Source organism: Artemia franciscana, chromosome 9 (genome assembly GCF_032884065.1).
Source record: "Artemia franciscana chromosome 9, ASM3288406v1, whole genome shotgun sequence".
Classification (NCBI taxonomy): Eukaryota; Metazoa; Arthropoda; class Branchiopoda; order Anostraca; family Artemiidae; genus Artemia; species Artemia franciscana.
Genome location: NC_088871.1, coordinates 45,318,115 through 45,334,784, shown reverse-complemented (window position 1 = coordinate 45,334,784; position 16,670 = coordinate 45,318,115). Strand labels below are relative to the sequence as shown.

The 16,670-nt window shown below is 35.1% G+C and overlaps 1 protein-coding gene across 3 annotated transcripts in view; it reads left to right on the top strand.

The window, feature by feature from the left end:
* Positions 1-16,670, top strand: part of LOC136031469 (NGFI-A-binding protein homolog) — a 125,928-nt gene that overhangs the window by 68,558 nt on the left and 40,700 nt on the right. For all 3 annotated transcript variants that reach the window (XM_065711096.1, XM_065711095.1, XM_065711093.1), the window contains 3 exons: positions 1,337-1,573; positions 6,272-6,396; positions 12,667-12,837. In XM_065711096.1, the coding sequence (XP_065567168.1) occupies positions 1,337-1,573; positions 6,272-6,396; positions 12,667-12,837 (533 nt within the window). The remainder of the gene's footprint in view (positions 1-1,336; positions 1,574-6,271; positions 6,397-12,666; positions 12,838-16,670) is intronic.

Sequence of the window (16,670 nt, the reverse complement as noted above, 5' to 3'; positions counted from 1 at the left end):
GAGAGGAAACGGAATAGCCAAAACAAACAAGCATGTGCAGACAGGAAAAAAAGAACCACCTTTGACTAGTTTTTTAGAAAATGTCACAACAAATAGAAAATGTTGAGCAGTGCCAGGAAAAAAGAGCAAATTTACTGATTGAATCCAAATGGCTCTTGGAAAAACGGAGATATTTACTCAAAGCATCTTCTACAAATTTTAGTCCTAATTTATTTATTTTGCCCTAATATATCAGCAGCATATGTTGTATTCAGAAAAAAACTTTCTAATAAGTCGACTAAGAAACTGGTATATTAATATACACCAAGATGTAATTTATCTTCAGACCCAAAAATGAAACGTCTTATCTTATACTTTTTCCAAAAATGTTTTTAAAATGTGAAAAAGACTTCCCTTTTTTGCATTCGTGCTAGGGATTAGCCTCCAGAGGTACATTTACTTAAATAAGGGTCAGGAAAAGATTAAAAGAAGGTCTTCTGCGGCATGACTATATGTTTCTCTTCCATTTTGTTTTCTGAATTTTTTTTTAATTTATATTTTATCGACATGTTTCTCTCTCTGCTTTTTCTTATCTACATGTCTAGAGCCATAGAAACAGCCTTTAGATCTAAATTGTAAAAAAAAAAGTTCTTCGTTATTATTCTTATTATCTTGAAGCACGTGAAAAAATACCTCTGCTTTATGTTATTTTAAACCCCCTAATCCAAAACATATTTCAATTTACGGCTCGGAACTAGGGACTCCATAAATTACATTTCCAACAAACCAAATCAGACTTTTTGGCTTCCCAATACTTCATCAAGTCGCAAAACAGACGGTGAAAATTTTTGTCAACTATAGTTGGCGAACCAAGATAAAGTATTATCCCCAATCAACAGTTAAGGGGGTTTGTCTCATTTTTTTTCGGAGGGGATTTCCAGCCAACCAATCAGATCGTTTAAAATTTGAAGTTTTACTTGATGTTATCATCTTTGCGAATTTCCTTGTAATATCTTGCCAATTTTCCTCTGTAATATTCCTTGTCTCCTTTTATAGTTTCTGTTATCATAAAGATTATTATACTTTATTTTGTTCCATAATTTTAATTTTATGTTACATTTTATAATTATAATCTCCTAGTCTCTTTTAGAAGATTTAACTGCTAAAAATTTAAGCGGGCATAAAATTTATTCTAATGGGGAAGGGGCACTCCAAAAGTAGGATTAGGTCGAGAAGAAAATTCCACCATCAAATTCAACATGCATAAGCAAACGAGGGTCAAAACACAGCAGCAATAAGCAAACTCAGTCGTTTTTATTTTTAACTAAATACTATAGTAAACAATTATGTGTTTCAGGTCTCTTTCAGTCGCCACTATTTTCATCATTACCTTTATCGGGCTTTCCACTACCAATTTCACTGTCACTTGGATCCAATCAAATAAATTGTCCTACTCAAGGGTCCTCAAACTCAAGGCCCCAAAGTGCTGCAAGTGGAAAAAATGAACGAAATCCCTCGCCACAACCTTCAGTTAGGTCAAGCCCACCGTCGCCAGTTTTGTCTATTCATGGCAGCGGAGCTCCACAGAGCCAAGGTAATTTTAATTACTATTACTATTTTTACTTACTATTTTAATTGCTATTTTAATTTCATTACTATTTTATATTACTATGTAATTGCTATTACTTTTCTCTTTTACCTTTCTTCTCTCCACTCACGATTGTTCTGTCATATATTTCTCAGACTAGAGGCAAGTATTTAGGACTTAATTTTTTTTTGGGGGGAGGGTACATTTTAAATATCCCCTAATTTGAACAAAATGCAAAAACAAAAATAGGTGAATTACATGGGAAAATATGAGAAAGTTGTCAAAGAGTTGGTCGGACGAAAAATGTTACAAATAAACGAATGGCGTATGGTTTTTCTGAGTGCCAGGAAAAATGTTGCCCGCTTCCTTCAAATACAAAATTTAAAGCCCAATGTCCCCTTCCCCCCCAAAAAAATATTTTCTTAAGAGTTCCAACTCGAACACCCAGCCGTGAGACAAACCATGATGCACTCACAATCCTAGGTATAAAATTTTTCACCTTTTTATGAAGCCTGCATATTGTATTCGATCTACCACCTCTGATTGTAAAATAATTCCGGTGGAAAGTTTGCCTCAGTTACCCCCTTGTGTAGCATCAAAGGATCGTTTTTATGGCACTTGGTATTTACCAAATGACATATAGTGATCGCAAATTCTATCGGTCTGTCTGTCTGTCGGTCTGTCTGTCTGTCGGTCTGTCCCGCTGTTGCTAGTTTAGGCATTTCCAAATAAGCTAGGACGATGAACTTTGGCAGGCATATCAGGGGCAAGACCAGGTTAAATTAGAAATATTCTTTTCTCCTATTCGACCATCTGGGGGGGGGGGGGAGCGGGGGTACGGTTAATTCTGAAAATTAGAAAAAATGAGGTATTTTTAACTTGCGAATAGGTGATCGGATCTTAATGAAATTTGATATTTAGAAGGCTATTGTGTCTCAAAGCTCTGATTTCAAATCCCGACTGGATCCGGTGACATTGGGGGGAGTTGGAGGGGAAAACCTAAAATCTTAGAAAACGCTTAGAGTGGAGGGATCGGGATGAAACCTGATGGGAAGAAACAACACAAGTCCTAGACACGTGATTGGCATAACTCGAACGGATCCACTCTCTTTTGGGGAGTTGGGGGGGAGGGTTAATTCTGAAAAATTAGGAAAAAATGAGGTATTTTTAACTTACGAAGGAGTGATTGGATCTTAATGAAATCTCATATTTAGAAGGACCTCGTAACTTATATCTCTTATTATAAACCCCGATCGGATCCAGCGTCATTGGGCGATTTGGGGGGGACCGGAAATCTTGGAAAACGCTTGAAGTGGAGAGATCAGGATGAAACTTGGTGGGAAGAATAAGCTCAAGTGTTAGATACGTGATTGACATAACCGGACTCTCTTTGGGGGAGTTGGAGGGGTGTTAATTCGGTAAAATTAGAAAAATCGATGCATTTTTAACTTAAGAACAAGTGACCCTACCTTAATGAAATTTGATATTTAGAAGGCACTTATGTCTGAGAGATCTTATTTTAAATCCCGACCATATCTGGCGACATTGGGGGGAGTTGGAGGAGGAAACCGGAAATCTTGGAGAACGCTTAGAGTGGAGAGATCGGGACGAAAATTGGTGGGTAGAATAAGCAAATGCCGTAGATACGTGATTGAAGTAACCGGACTGGATCCGCTCTCTTTTGGGGAGTTAAGTAAGAATAAATGCTAAGATTGGAATTCATTTCGACAAGTATGGGAGAAGAAGCTACAATCGTGATTGAGCGTCATAAAAGTTTTTGACGAGTTTTCGACAAATTTCTTGTGACTACTTATCAAACAGTTCGTGGTAACGAACTGTAGTAAGGAGCGACCCGGCTCAATAGTAACCAAAACTCTAAAAAAAAATGAAATTTTGATACCAATAGCTACATCAGAAGAACCGCATTTTAATGCTGATTTTAAATATATAGGTTGCATCAAGTTTAGTCTTAACCATCAAAATTTACGAGCCTGAGAAAATTTGCCTTATTTTAGAAAATAGGGGGAAACGCCCCCTAAAAGTCATAGAATCTTAACAAAAATCACACCATCAGATTCAGCGTATAAGACAACCCTATTGCAGAAGTTTCAAGCTCCTATCTACAACAGGGTGGAATTTTGTATTTTTTGCCGGAAGGTAGATCACGGATGCGTGTTTATTTGTTTGTTTTTTTGTTTTTTGTTTTTTTTTCCCAAGGGTGATCGTCTCAACCCAGTAGTTCTAGAATGTTGCGAGAGGGCTCAAGCAAAACCTTGTAACTATGACTTTGGGGACGACTTACTCCCCCACAGTCCCCGTGGGAGGGGCTACAAGTTACAGACTTTGACCAGTGCTTACATATAGTAATGGTTATTGGGAAGTGTACAGACGTTTTCAGGGGGATTTTTTGGTTGGGAGAGGGGTTGAGAAGAGGAGGATATCTTGGGGGAACTTTCCATCGAGTATTTTGTCATGGGGGACGAAAATTTCCATGAAGGGAGCGTAGAATTTTCTAGTATTATTTAAAAAAAAAACAATGAAAAAATAAATATGAAAAAAAATTTTCAACTGGAAGTAAGGAGCAGCATTAAAACTTAAAACGAACAGAAATTATCACGCACATGAGGGGATCACCTCCTCCTAACACCTCGCTCTTTACGCTAAAGTATTTTTAGTAATTTCAACTATTTATTCTACAGCTTTTGTGATTCGGGGGTCCTTCTTCAGAAATTGGGAGAACATTTAAGCTTTAGTGTAAAGAGCGATGTACTGACGAGGGGGTGAATCCCCTCATATATGTAATAAGAACATGAGAATACAAAAGTTCGTTACGTAAGCTAATTTATAAGTTACGTATATCTTTTACTAATAAAAAAATTCGTAGAAAATTAGAAGTTCTAATTGCCTTTTTAAGTAGCCAAAAAATCGGAGAGCAACTAGGCTTCCTCCCCCACTCCTTTTTTCTCAAAATCATTCGGTCAAAACTATAAGAAAGCCATTTAGCAAAAAAAAAAAAAATATACAAATTTCGTTTTAATTATTCCTCTGCGGAGAGCCAAAATAAAAACATGCATAGATTCAAAAACGTTCAGAAATTAAATATATAATTTTTTTTTAACTGAAAGTAAGGAGCGACATTAAAACTTAAAATGAACAGAAATTACTTCGTATATGAAAGGGGCTGCTTCCTCATCAACGCCCCGCTCTTTACGCTTTGTTAAACAGTAAATAACTTTATCGTAAAGAGCGGGACGTTGAGGGAGGAATCAGCCCCTTGAGGGAGGAAGAGGCCGTCGTAGAGGCCTTGCCTGGGTAGGGAATTTAAAGTTCCGAAACCCTATAGACAAGTGTGTATTCTCCTGATGAGCCCTTGTGTCGGGTTGTTGCCTCTGAATTATTTGTCCCTTTTTTTAACTGTTTTTGATATTTGGTAAATGACGACTTATACTTACTTACGACACGACTGCCTGTCCATGGATTATTCTTTAGGGTTGATTGTGTATGGCAATGCTGTTTGACCTATGTAATTGTATGGATGAGTAGGGTTAAGGCCTCATTCAATTACTGATCTATATTAATTACTAATGTATGAAAACAGTCTTCCTTTTCTCCTTCTGTCTTTTTTTTATGTGGTTTTGCTGTTGCATCGGTGATTATTTTTTTCACTATATATATATATATATATAAATATATATATATATATATATATATATATATATATATATATATATATATATATATATATATATATATATATATATATATATATATATATATATATATATATATATATATATATATATATATATATATATATATATATATATATATATATACATATATAATATTTTTATGGCTATGATCATTATTAAAGCTTTTCGATTTTTTTACATTTCCTTGTGTAAATTTTGTTGTTCAACATTGATTAACTCCAAGTACTAGTTAATCTAGCTTATAAAAGATATATTTCTGTTTAGAATCAATGTGATTTGCTTCTGGAAATACGTCAAAAAATAGACCAATGAAGTTAAAGCACACTTTTAACACTATGGTGCATTAATCTTCTTTTTCTTTGGAACAAATTTCACATCTTCAGTCTCTTTGGAACTACCAAACCTACCACGCAAAGGCTTATGTTCAGTATTTAATAAACAAAAGATGATCACTGCAAAATTATGAAAATATCAAAAATATGTTTTAGGTTTTGCAAATTTGAAATCCAAAAGAAACGAGGAAATGGGTTTGAAAAAGAATCTAGAAGTAGATTTAGTCCCACACTGTTTTTGAAAATGCATAATAAAATTTCTAGGCAAATATTTTTGACTTGATCCCTAGATTAATAATAAGTAAAAAATAGGCTCTTTGCATAAATCAGTTAAGTAAGTTCATATTCTCACTTCTTATTTGGGTTCATAAGGTGACTGTAAGTTTTTAGACCCTTCTCGGAATTTGACCCTCTTACGTCGCAGAATTCATCACAGTTCTTTCTGAATTGGATAAAGATAATTTCCAGTACTGTACAAAAAAGGTTAAATAGCAAAAAAATAAACAGTAAAAAAATTAATTGATGAGAAATGGCGAAATAATATTTTTGCTATTTTGTTAGTCAATATTTCTTTTTTTTTACTTATTTGAACTATAACGTTTACTGCATCATTTTATACAAAGCACCTTTATCTCATTATTTCCTTTTTTCCTTTTTAGGAATTTTGGGAGAAACAATTAGTCCCAGTTCAGCAGTTGCTTCTGGTCTCATTTCAGCAGGCCAAGGCTCTAGTCAGGGATCTAATTTTCCACAGGAAGTGCCTGGATCCCCGGAGCCAAACCAAGTAAGAAGAAAATTGAAATTAATTTTTGTTTCCCTGTCAAAGAGATAGGCAAAAGACAATTCAGGAGAAATTAAAACTATTAGCTTCTATCACTTTTTTTTATCGTGGCCACAATTTAGCCACAAAATTTAAAAATGTATTATGTTACATAATTTAGATTTTAGAGGAGAGAAGAAACATTAAAAATTTCTCTGATTTTCCAACTGTTATTAAAGACCAAACGTAGAGCGAAAGATTTTTCAATTTGAATAAAAAAGTTTTTACTTGTATAAATACGAATGTCATCTAGATCTCATTTTACCGGTCGTTAACATTTTCATTCCCGCTTTTTCGAAGGACTGCAAAATTGGAAAAATTGATGAAAAGCGGTCTTCACCACAAAAACAAATCGCCCCGTGAGACAAACTTTTGCTATTTTATATTTCTTAAGAAACTTGAGAACATTTCTTAGAAAACGACGTAGGACAGTTTTGAATGATTTCCCCTTTTTAGAATTATCGCTCTAATGGCTAAGCGTAAATCAATAGGCTAATCAGAGCTAACTAATTAAACTCTTCTGCTAGAATCATACCCATATTTTTATTTATTAGCTAACTGTTCTATTTATTTGAATCTGACTTTGCTTACTTAAGCGTCTGCAGAATCATTAATTATCTCGTCAAGAATGCTGATGAAGGCATGGGAAAAAATAAAGATCTCAGATTTAATTTGCTTATACTTACCTCCAAATTTGTCCTCTACTTTAATTTACAAAATAAAATTTCAAACATTACAAAACGATCAAAAACAGTTAGATTAATTTCTTTGATATTTTTTGCCCCTCAAATTTCTACACCCGAGGCAAGTGCCCCTCTGCCCCATCTGAAACCGCTGCTGCTCGGATTCATCTTTAGTCTACTCATAACTGAAAACCACGATATTCTAAGTTTATTCTTTCGGTTGTTTCAAATTTATGAAGATTTTGGGCAGTAGCACATTTTCGTCAGTTTTGCCACGTTGAATGGCAAAAACAAATAAGTAAAACTTGTTAAATTTGACAGCGCTTTTCATCCGTAAAAATTCAAACATTGGCAATGCTTTAATTCATAAAGACAACTACACATATAAAGAATTTTCTTAAGTTGTTTGGTGTCATATGTTCCAGCTTGTTTCTGCTGATTTTCCCCCCACAAATCTTCTTTTTTGAATTTTGCGCCCGCTACTATCAAAAACTAAGTAGCTACACGCGGAGTTATTTTTGTTTCTTTTTTTTAGTGTAAATCAGATTCCCAATTTTTTATATAGTTTTTTTTAGTTTTTTGTTTATAAAGAATGTTGTTTGGTGCCATATAAAGAAAGTTGTTTTGTGCCCATATGTTCCAGCCTGTTTCTGCTTATTTTTCACCCACATTTCTTCTTTTTCTAATTTCGCGCCCGCTACTATCAAAAACTACGTAGCTGCACATGGATGTATTTTTTAGTATAGTTTTAGTTATAGATTGAAATAAACTTAGACCTTTAATTGGTATTCAAACTTTAATTTAAAAATAAAATTTGTTTTTGAAACCTTTTTGTTTTTGATTTCCCTTTTTAGAATTGCTGCTCTCACATGTTTGATTTCAAACACATGAATCGATTGAGCTGGTAAACTCGACTATTTAATTTTTTTTCAATGTTCGTAGTTCTGTGTGAATTCACGCGAATTAATTAAATTATAAATTGTTAACATTCGACCAAATGACGGACAATTTGTAAAATTTCACATTCGGTATTCTTTTCCAATAGGATTGCCGTGAAAACGACGCAGAACAGTTTTGGACGATTTCCAAAACTAGAATTGTTGCTCTGATGGCTAAGCGTAAAAACAATAAGCTAATCAGTACTTAAACAATTAAACTCTTCTGTAAGAACCATACCCATATTTTTATTTATTAACCAACTGTTTCATTTAGTTGAATCTGATTTTTCTTACTTAAGCCTTTTCAAAATCATTAATTACTCGTTAAGAATGGTGATGAAGGTGCGGGAAGTTGAAATTGGATTCCTAATTTTTTATAGTTTTTTAAGATATACATGACCGTAAATTTCCACTGAACTAATTCAAAAACGGAAAATTTGATTTTTCACCATCCTAGGTGCTTCAAAGTACTGATTTTGCTCCTGTGTCAACTGCTTCGAAAACCTTTCTATGTATGTTTTTATAGATTTATTACCCATCATAAACGCAAAATTACAATGCTGATGTAGTGATCACAAAAAAGAAAAAAACAAGTACAATCATTCATAAGAAAACAACAATGAAATAATTCAATCAGTTGAGAACAGTTTCAGCGCTTCTGGTACCTTTCATTTTTTCTTTGCACTGCGATCAAGGGATTAGAACTTCATACAGAGGAGACAAGGAGTTGTTCCTAGTCCAAAGCATAAATATGTATAAATATCAATAAAGCATAGTTATAGAATTATGCATAAATAAATTGAGTTATAGAATTATAGATTTGACAACGCATTATTGGCCGAGTGGGTTGGTGCGCTGGTTTCGGGATCCCTTGTCTGACCCAGCTCTAAATGTGTACCTGGAGAAATCTGGGGAAGGTAAACAGGAAGGGTGTGCGAAAGCACAGGATGGCTGGCCCCCAACCCCCCATTGCACTTCCTGGCTGAAGGGCCAAGAAACGGAGATCAGCACCGCCGGTACGGACTGTAAAGTCTAATGCCGTATCCTTTACCTTACCTTTTATTATAGAAACAAGTTAGAATAGCTTTTATATCCATAGGCGGAAAAAGAGACCAAACTAGCACAACGCGAGCAAATGCTGGACAACAAATGCCTAGCTAGCAAACACCTAGCTAGGACAAAAAACGCCCTAGCTAGAATCTGACGATTGGATTTAAATTTTATTACAACGATTAGAACATACAACTTCCTAGATTTAACATTCTTTTCTTGGAAAATTTCTTGGAAAATTGCCGTATCAAGATTTTACCCGATTGGAACGTCAAGATATGTGAGTGTATTCAAGTCGGATCACAAATTTACCGACATGGGTATATGGCATGGGAAAAGGTGCACGAAGCTTGCGAGATCACATGCTGTGTGTAGTCCATTTTAAATCAATTCGTCGGTTGGACCACCCTGGAATGGTCAAATATATTTGGAAAACATTAACTAAATATTGTTATTAGGATCAGTTTTAATTAAAAGCAAATTTTAAAGTTAGGTAAAGATTTGATGCAAGTGATGATCAAAATAATTAAATTAGGTTACATTTAGACTAAGTAAAGAGTATAGTGCGAAAGAATTAAACCGTATTTTTCTTTTGCTAAAGATACATGTAGAATTACCCGTACCGGATCATCAGAGTCAAAATTTGTTCTGGTTTGATAGTTTACTTTTAAAAGTACTAGCCAAAGCATCTAGATCTGCAAGAGTAAAACAGTGTTTTCAGATGGAGTCCCACTTGCATCATTTAAGCGCTTTTTGCGGTGTTTGCATTTTAAATTCTTCAAGTTAGCGGATTCTTCAAAGCATATTTCAAAAATCGAACCCTCAATACGGTTTCGTTCAATAAACGGTGCTTCAGCGCATTTCCGCAGAATTTATGCGCTCTCTTATAATAGGAATTTGGTAACACTGGCCTGTAACACTCTTTTAAGAAACAAATTTGCTCAAGCAATTTTCGGCTGACAACCTAAGGATTTTTTTAGTTGATTGCAATCAAGTTCTGTGAGAAGTTTGGTGATATCTAAAGTCCACAATTTCAAATACAATTAATTATAGTTAATTAGATCCTAACCCTCGTTGTTAGTCATCATTAGTAACATTAACACTATTATTCACATTTTATTCATGTTTTAATCAATATGTAATTCTATGCTTACAGAATATTTACCTTAAATAGTAGGTCACTAGCGCTTACTTTCCCTCAAGTTTAAAATTATGATTTATATTTGACAACCAGCTCTAATAAATTTCCTAACCACGAGAAAGAAGATGCTCCCTCCCTTAAAAAGGCCAGGTCAGATTAGAGCTGAAAAATCCTTCTGTTGATTGTCTTTATGACAAGTATTTAAACCCCGCTCTTTCTCCGTCATCTTCCGAACGTTTTTCAACTGCGAAAGAAAACCTCCCCCTTTACTCTTCTACTTTTTACATTATATCTGCCATTTTTACCTATAATACTACCCAGATACGCGAAGCTATTCACTCAGAAAGCTAGTACTCAATTTCATTGGATTATGGTTAAGATGGATTTTTTTTTTTTTTTTTTTTTTTTAGAGATTATCGTCCCCTTCCCTTCATATAAAGGGGGTATAGATACCCAAAGCCCAACTATGACACTCGTCTGTACCGCCATCATGCTTGGAAGAGATCTGATTGCCTTTTCTAGTAGATGTAACGATTAAAAAATTTAAAGAACCACCCTCCCTTATCCTAGCCTTTCATTCAAATTCGAACCAGCCGTTTTTTAATCAAAATAGTGGGGATCTAGGATTCTAACTCTGACCTCTCCAAAATGATTTGCAAGAAATTTAAAAGAGATAGTAAATTTAGATCTCGTATTCTGCAAGAGATTATTCCATGGTATAAGAGTCTAATATTCAATAGTTCCTGGGAATTTCAATTTTTGAGCTAGGACAGTTGTGTTTTGTTTATTGCTGTCACTGTTTAGTACGCTGTATTAGAGATTTCTATTTCTTCTGAAAAACCAATGGAAATATTTCTAACTTTAATGATATTTTTCTTTTTTCTTCTTCGTCCGCAAACTGGAAAACTCTTCTGAATTTTACAACTTACCCTTAACGAATCGTATTAAAAGGGAAAGGGGGATTTTTTCCCTTTTCGTGTTAAATTTTAATTCAAAGAGTTTGTAGTAACAAACTTTAAGTAGTGAACGACCCTGGCAAGAGTAATCAAATTTCTAAATGAAGAACGTTTGATAGTAATGTTGTTATAGAAAGAATTTACTGTTAATGATTTTATATATTGAAAAAATGAATTTTGAACTTACTGACTAAAAGTTATTAGCGCACACAAAAGTAAATAATTTTAGAAAAGGGAAATAAAATCTGAAAGAAGAGTGTGATCTTTACAAAAGTATAAATTAAACCAATGCTATCAATGGTATGGGATAGTATGGAAATAATATCACAGCGATTATGGTAGGAGGTAAGGTTGATTGTCTGTTCGGTGCAGAGTCAAGAGTTAAGCTGGGTTTTGTCCCATTCCCGTTTATATGAATTCTTTCATTAAACCTTGCCCTAAGGAATATAGATAAATCAATGGAAAGAATTAGCACCAAGTGGGAAGGTAAAACTCTCCTAGACTGAGATTATGGACATGACCCGAGTGTCCTATACAAAATTGTTAGCGAAATGAAGAAATTGTAAGTTTTGAGAGTTCAGGGTGCTAAAATAGGTTTGAAAATTATTTTGAGATGACTAAGTCATTCAGACTAATATCAATTGTCTGTGAAGAGGTAATTTAGGTAAAGTGAAAATCAATCAAATGGTAGGCTATACTTACCTATGTAGCATTATTACTAAAGATGATTGATACAACGAAGGTGTAAAAATTGGAATACCCAAGGCACAGGGAAATTTTTCACAGTCAAAAAAGGTTTTGAATTGTAATATAGGTCTTTGAACTAAGATTAGAATGCGCAAAGCCACTCTAATGACTGTGGCACTGAAACGGAGGTGCTTTGAAAGGCTGTGGAGGTCATGAAACGTCTTTTACGAGAAGTTCTCAAAAGGATAATTTTATTCTGCAGAACATATATCTACGAAAAAGCTGTAGGAAATATAGGGTTCAACCCTACTTTCTGCCCTCATAATGACAGAAAGGTAAAGATGATTAGGCCAAGTTTTATGCATGAAGGATGATAGGTTGCCAGAGATTGTCCTTTTCGGCCATCTATCTTGGGTCAAACAAAAGTAGGTCACCCCGAATTAGGTGAGAAGACGTCATAAGAAAGTATTTAAAGTAAATCGAACAATCACCCGAGCGTTTCAAGAGTAAAGGTCTAAAGATATCGGAATGGGGGAGGAGAATGAGCAGTTGTACCCTCAGGTAGCTAGGTGCTGATCTAACTGTCAAGCAGTATTGGTGGTAACCTAGGGCTGAGCTTCTAATGTATGTATTTTTTTTTGTACTGATGTTGCTGATCTTGCTGCAAAAAACCTTTTTGTGTATTTTGTGTGGCTTCTGACAAAATTATGGGGGGGGGGAATGTTCCTTATTTCCCTTTGGGATATCGTGGCTATTATTTAAGGATAATTATGTTTCAGTGTGTATCAGAATATCCATTGAGCACATCGCCCAATAGTGGAGCAACTCCAGTTTTAATAGAGTCACAAATCGCACGACTTGCCGCTTCTGCCGAGCAGCTTGTGCAGTCACTTCCTGGATTCGATACAAGACCTGTGACAACAAAAAAGAAATTCTGCAAGGAGCTTGAAGTAAGCCATTTTTTCATGTATGCAGATTGCCGTACCTGTGGACACCTTGGTCCAAGGTTCTTAAACTTTTGACGGCTTTAGATCCTCAATGAATTGTCCATTATTTTCTCTCACCCCTTTGCTTAACTGTCAAATGGTGCTAATACCCAACCCATAAATGTGGGCTAAACTTAAAATTCTCAGAAGATTTTCTAAAAAATTTTTAAAGAATAAGTAAATGTTTATTTTAGTTATAGCGCCGTGCCTAAATTAACATTAGTTCCTCCGAAAAAATGTATATATTCAAGGCTTGGGCTTTAGAAATAAATCCCCTTAGCCAGACACGAACGTGGAAACGAAGGTCCCCGTCAAGTCTCTAAAGTTCACTTGATTGTACTCATATTTTCTAGAAAATTTTCTTGTTTTCATGGGAGTTAGATGAAATATCACGCCCTCTCGAAGTAAGAATTAATTTCCAACAAAATTCATACGCACTTATTTGCTGCTAACTACTATTTTCTTCATTCATATATCAATAGTAAGAGCATTTTAAGTAGAAAAATTGGGGGCGCAGGCTCTCTTATGGAGGCCTAACCCCCAAAAACGCATGTCAGACCTATATTTTCAAACTTCCTATGATAGATACATCAAATGATTAGGGAATAGTCTCTGAAAAAATCCTAATTTGATCTATAAGAAAATCTGTTTGGTTCACTTGATTGTCATATTTTTTTTTGTAAAATTCACTTTTTTCCTTGGGGGTTTGATGAATGATGGAAACTGGTCGTAGGAGAATATTTGTAGAACATTATTAAGTTTGTTGTAGTTTCGGGTTACTTAAAATATTAAGCTGGGAACATAGTAATGGGGGTCTTTAAACTTCTGAAATTATAACTTAGAACCATTTAAGTGTCGCATCATGGATATGTGTGCTATGACAAGTAGTATGTATACTACGTATGTATACAGTAACATGTATACTATGTATCTATAGTTTCTATGAAAGAGGATTTAGTTTCTACAGAATGGGATCTAATATATCTAAGAAATGTGGGCTATAAGACATTATATTTGACTTTGGATATCTCACTGCCGGTCTTTTCTAAGGTATTTATGATAGTCCTCCATGGACAAGAGTTGAAAAATAAAAGCTCTTTTTTTCAAATGAAAGTAAAAAACGCTACTAAGACTTGTAGTGGACAAAAATTGTCCTTTATATGAAACGGTCCGCAGCTCCTCTCTACTCCCCGCTCATTATTCTAAAGTTCAACTTCTGAATAAAAAATGCTACAAAAATGAAAATAAATCTTCAAGACAACAATAAAAAGGATTGACCTTCATTTTTTAGGGGCAAGATAGCCATGGTTTCCAATTGTACTAAAAGGAGGGGCATTATCTGGAAAATGTTACACCTGGGTGATATTCCTCCTCTCTGCGTCTGTGCGGACAAGTAGAGGAACGTAATATTTTATTTCACTCTCAGAGTATCTCTGAAAAGGGAGTGAAGTGGCTTTCCCTTCACATTCATGTACCACGCTTAGTTCAAGCATATGCTTCCAAATGAAAGGAGGTTAGGGGTACAAACTCTTCCCTCACAATCTGAAGAGCACACCACGAAAAGTAGGAAAAGCTGGGGCTGATACCCACCTTTCAAGGCTCCAGGTACCCCTTCTCTGTATAGGAACACCAACTGACCTCCTCAGTATTTGATCTGCACGGATCAAACACTCTAAGACCATTAGCGACACTACAAATACCTTCCACACTCACTGAAAATTTTATATGGACTTTTTTTCTGAAAAAGGCCACCAAGTTTCAGCATGGTGAAGTTTGGAGTCTATGTAAATGCTTTTTTTATGGTTAGACATATTTAAGTTGGCCAACTTTTGCTATTAGCCATATGGTAAACCGATTAGCCGTCTCAGATTTTACTCTTGTTAGTATTTTGGCTTCAACAAAGCCAAAATTGCTAATTTCCTGCTCAAGATGACACTAATTAGCTGTTTATGTCGTTCAATCTCTTTTTTAACTTCAAAAACGCATTAAAGTTTTTAAATGATTCTTCTGAGAAACACCTATTCCAATTTAAGGCTGCCAGAACGTTAGAATGTTAAAAAAAGAAAAAAATTATACAATTTTTCAATTCAATGGGTTTATTATCAATTCAAAATAAATTGCAAACGGGAGTTCACCAGCTAGAAACTTGAACACAAAGGTCAAGCATGACTGATGACTGACGATTCCACTGACAAATACTCTTCATTTTTTTTTTCAATTGAATTCAAAGATCGCTTATGAATCGAATTGAGCTTCTGCAGATGAGATTTAAAATTCGATTGCCAGATCATTGTACAGTAGCCTACTGTAAATGGGGTTTATAAGAGCGTTGTATAGCATGACCAGTGTTCCCTGCGGTAAAGTGTTCTTTAGTTTCTTTATTGCTCCACAATTCCACGATATCTTCAGCTCTATTGCTTGAACGTGATGCAAGAATGACAAGTTCTCATCAAGCAGGACTCCCAGGTATTTTGCAAAACGCTTTTTTGATCGACTTATCAAACTTTTGGATGTTTCGATACCACATATCTCCGGATGGACACATCCGACCCGGCAAAGAAATAAAACGCAAGATTTATCAACGTTAATAATAGGATGGTTAGAATCCATCCAGAGATACGTCTCCTCGAGAACAACCTTAATCTTAGAAATAAACGTTGTTTTATCCCTTTCACAACAGCCTAGTGTGGTATCATCCGCAAAAGCCACAAGCGGATCATCATCTACAGGCTGAAAAGAAGCTTCATCGTGACATAGCTTACAGCAGCGAAGAATAGTGCGTGTTGGGTTTAATACACTACTCAGATCGTTAAGATGAATCAGGAACAGCAGTGATCCTAATATTGACCCTTGGGTAACACCACAATTGATCAATGCATTATTTCCTGGGTCTTCTCCCAAATAAATTCTGGGGTCCCTCAAGTAATATCTGAACCAATCCAGAGTTTCGCCTCTTATTCCTATGTGCTCCAGTTTCCCGAGGAGAATGGGTTGTTACATAGTATCAAATGTTTTTCTGATTTCAATCAGGACCGCTGCTGGTAGAAGGAGAGAATCCAGAACTTCATTGATCCACAAACTCAGAGCCGTTAGTACATCTTGGGTGGAGTGTCCTGGTCTAAACCCAAGCTGATGAGTATTAGAAAACCCTTTTTTTCCAGAAACTGGAGTAGCTGCTGCTGCATGGGTTTTTCAAAACCTTTGAAAAACATAAAGAATGGAAATTGTTAATCAAGTAAGTAAGAGGCTCTATGATTGATGAGGCAACTGCTTTTAACACATTAGTGTGTACTCGGTCGAATCCAGAAGCAGGATTTCCTTTTAGGTTTCGTATAATCAACAGAATTTCAGATGGAGAGACAGGAGCGACTTAGTGCGCATTAGTGCTGACTTGTCGCATGCTAATCTTAAAACTCTTCATGGGGTTTCCAACAGAATTTGCACGGACATCCCTGACCAGTCTTCTTGTAAAAGAAAAAAAAATGCAAAATTATGTGTTTCTGTTTATAGCGGCTTAAATCCTCTGGAGTAGGGTTTTTAGATATGTTTTCTTTTTTTTTCGTGGTACAATTTTGATGAATATTCACCTCTTTTGTGTGCTTTTAGGTGGTATTTTCTCCCTACCTCTAAAATTGTGAATTTCTTTTTTTATAATTACTGTCATTAGTAACTTAGTACATAAAGAATTTTACAGATTTGGAATCACCATTAAAAATTAAATTCTTGTCACGCATGTAATCATTTTATTTATTTTTTTGTTTACAGTTTCATTTACTTTTAGCACAGTTTACCACGAA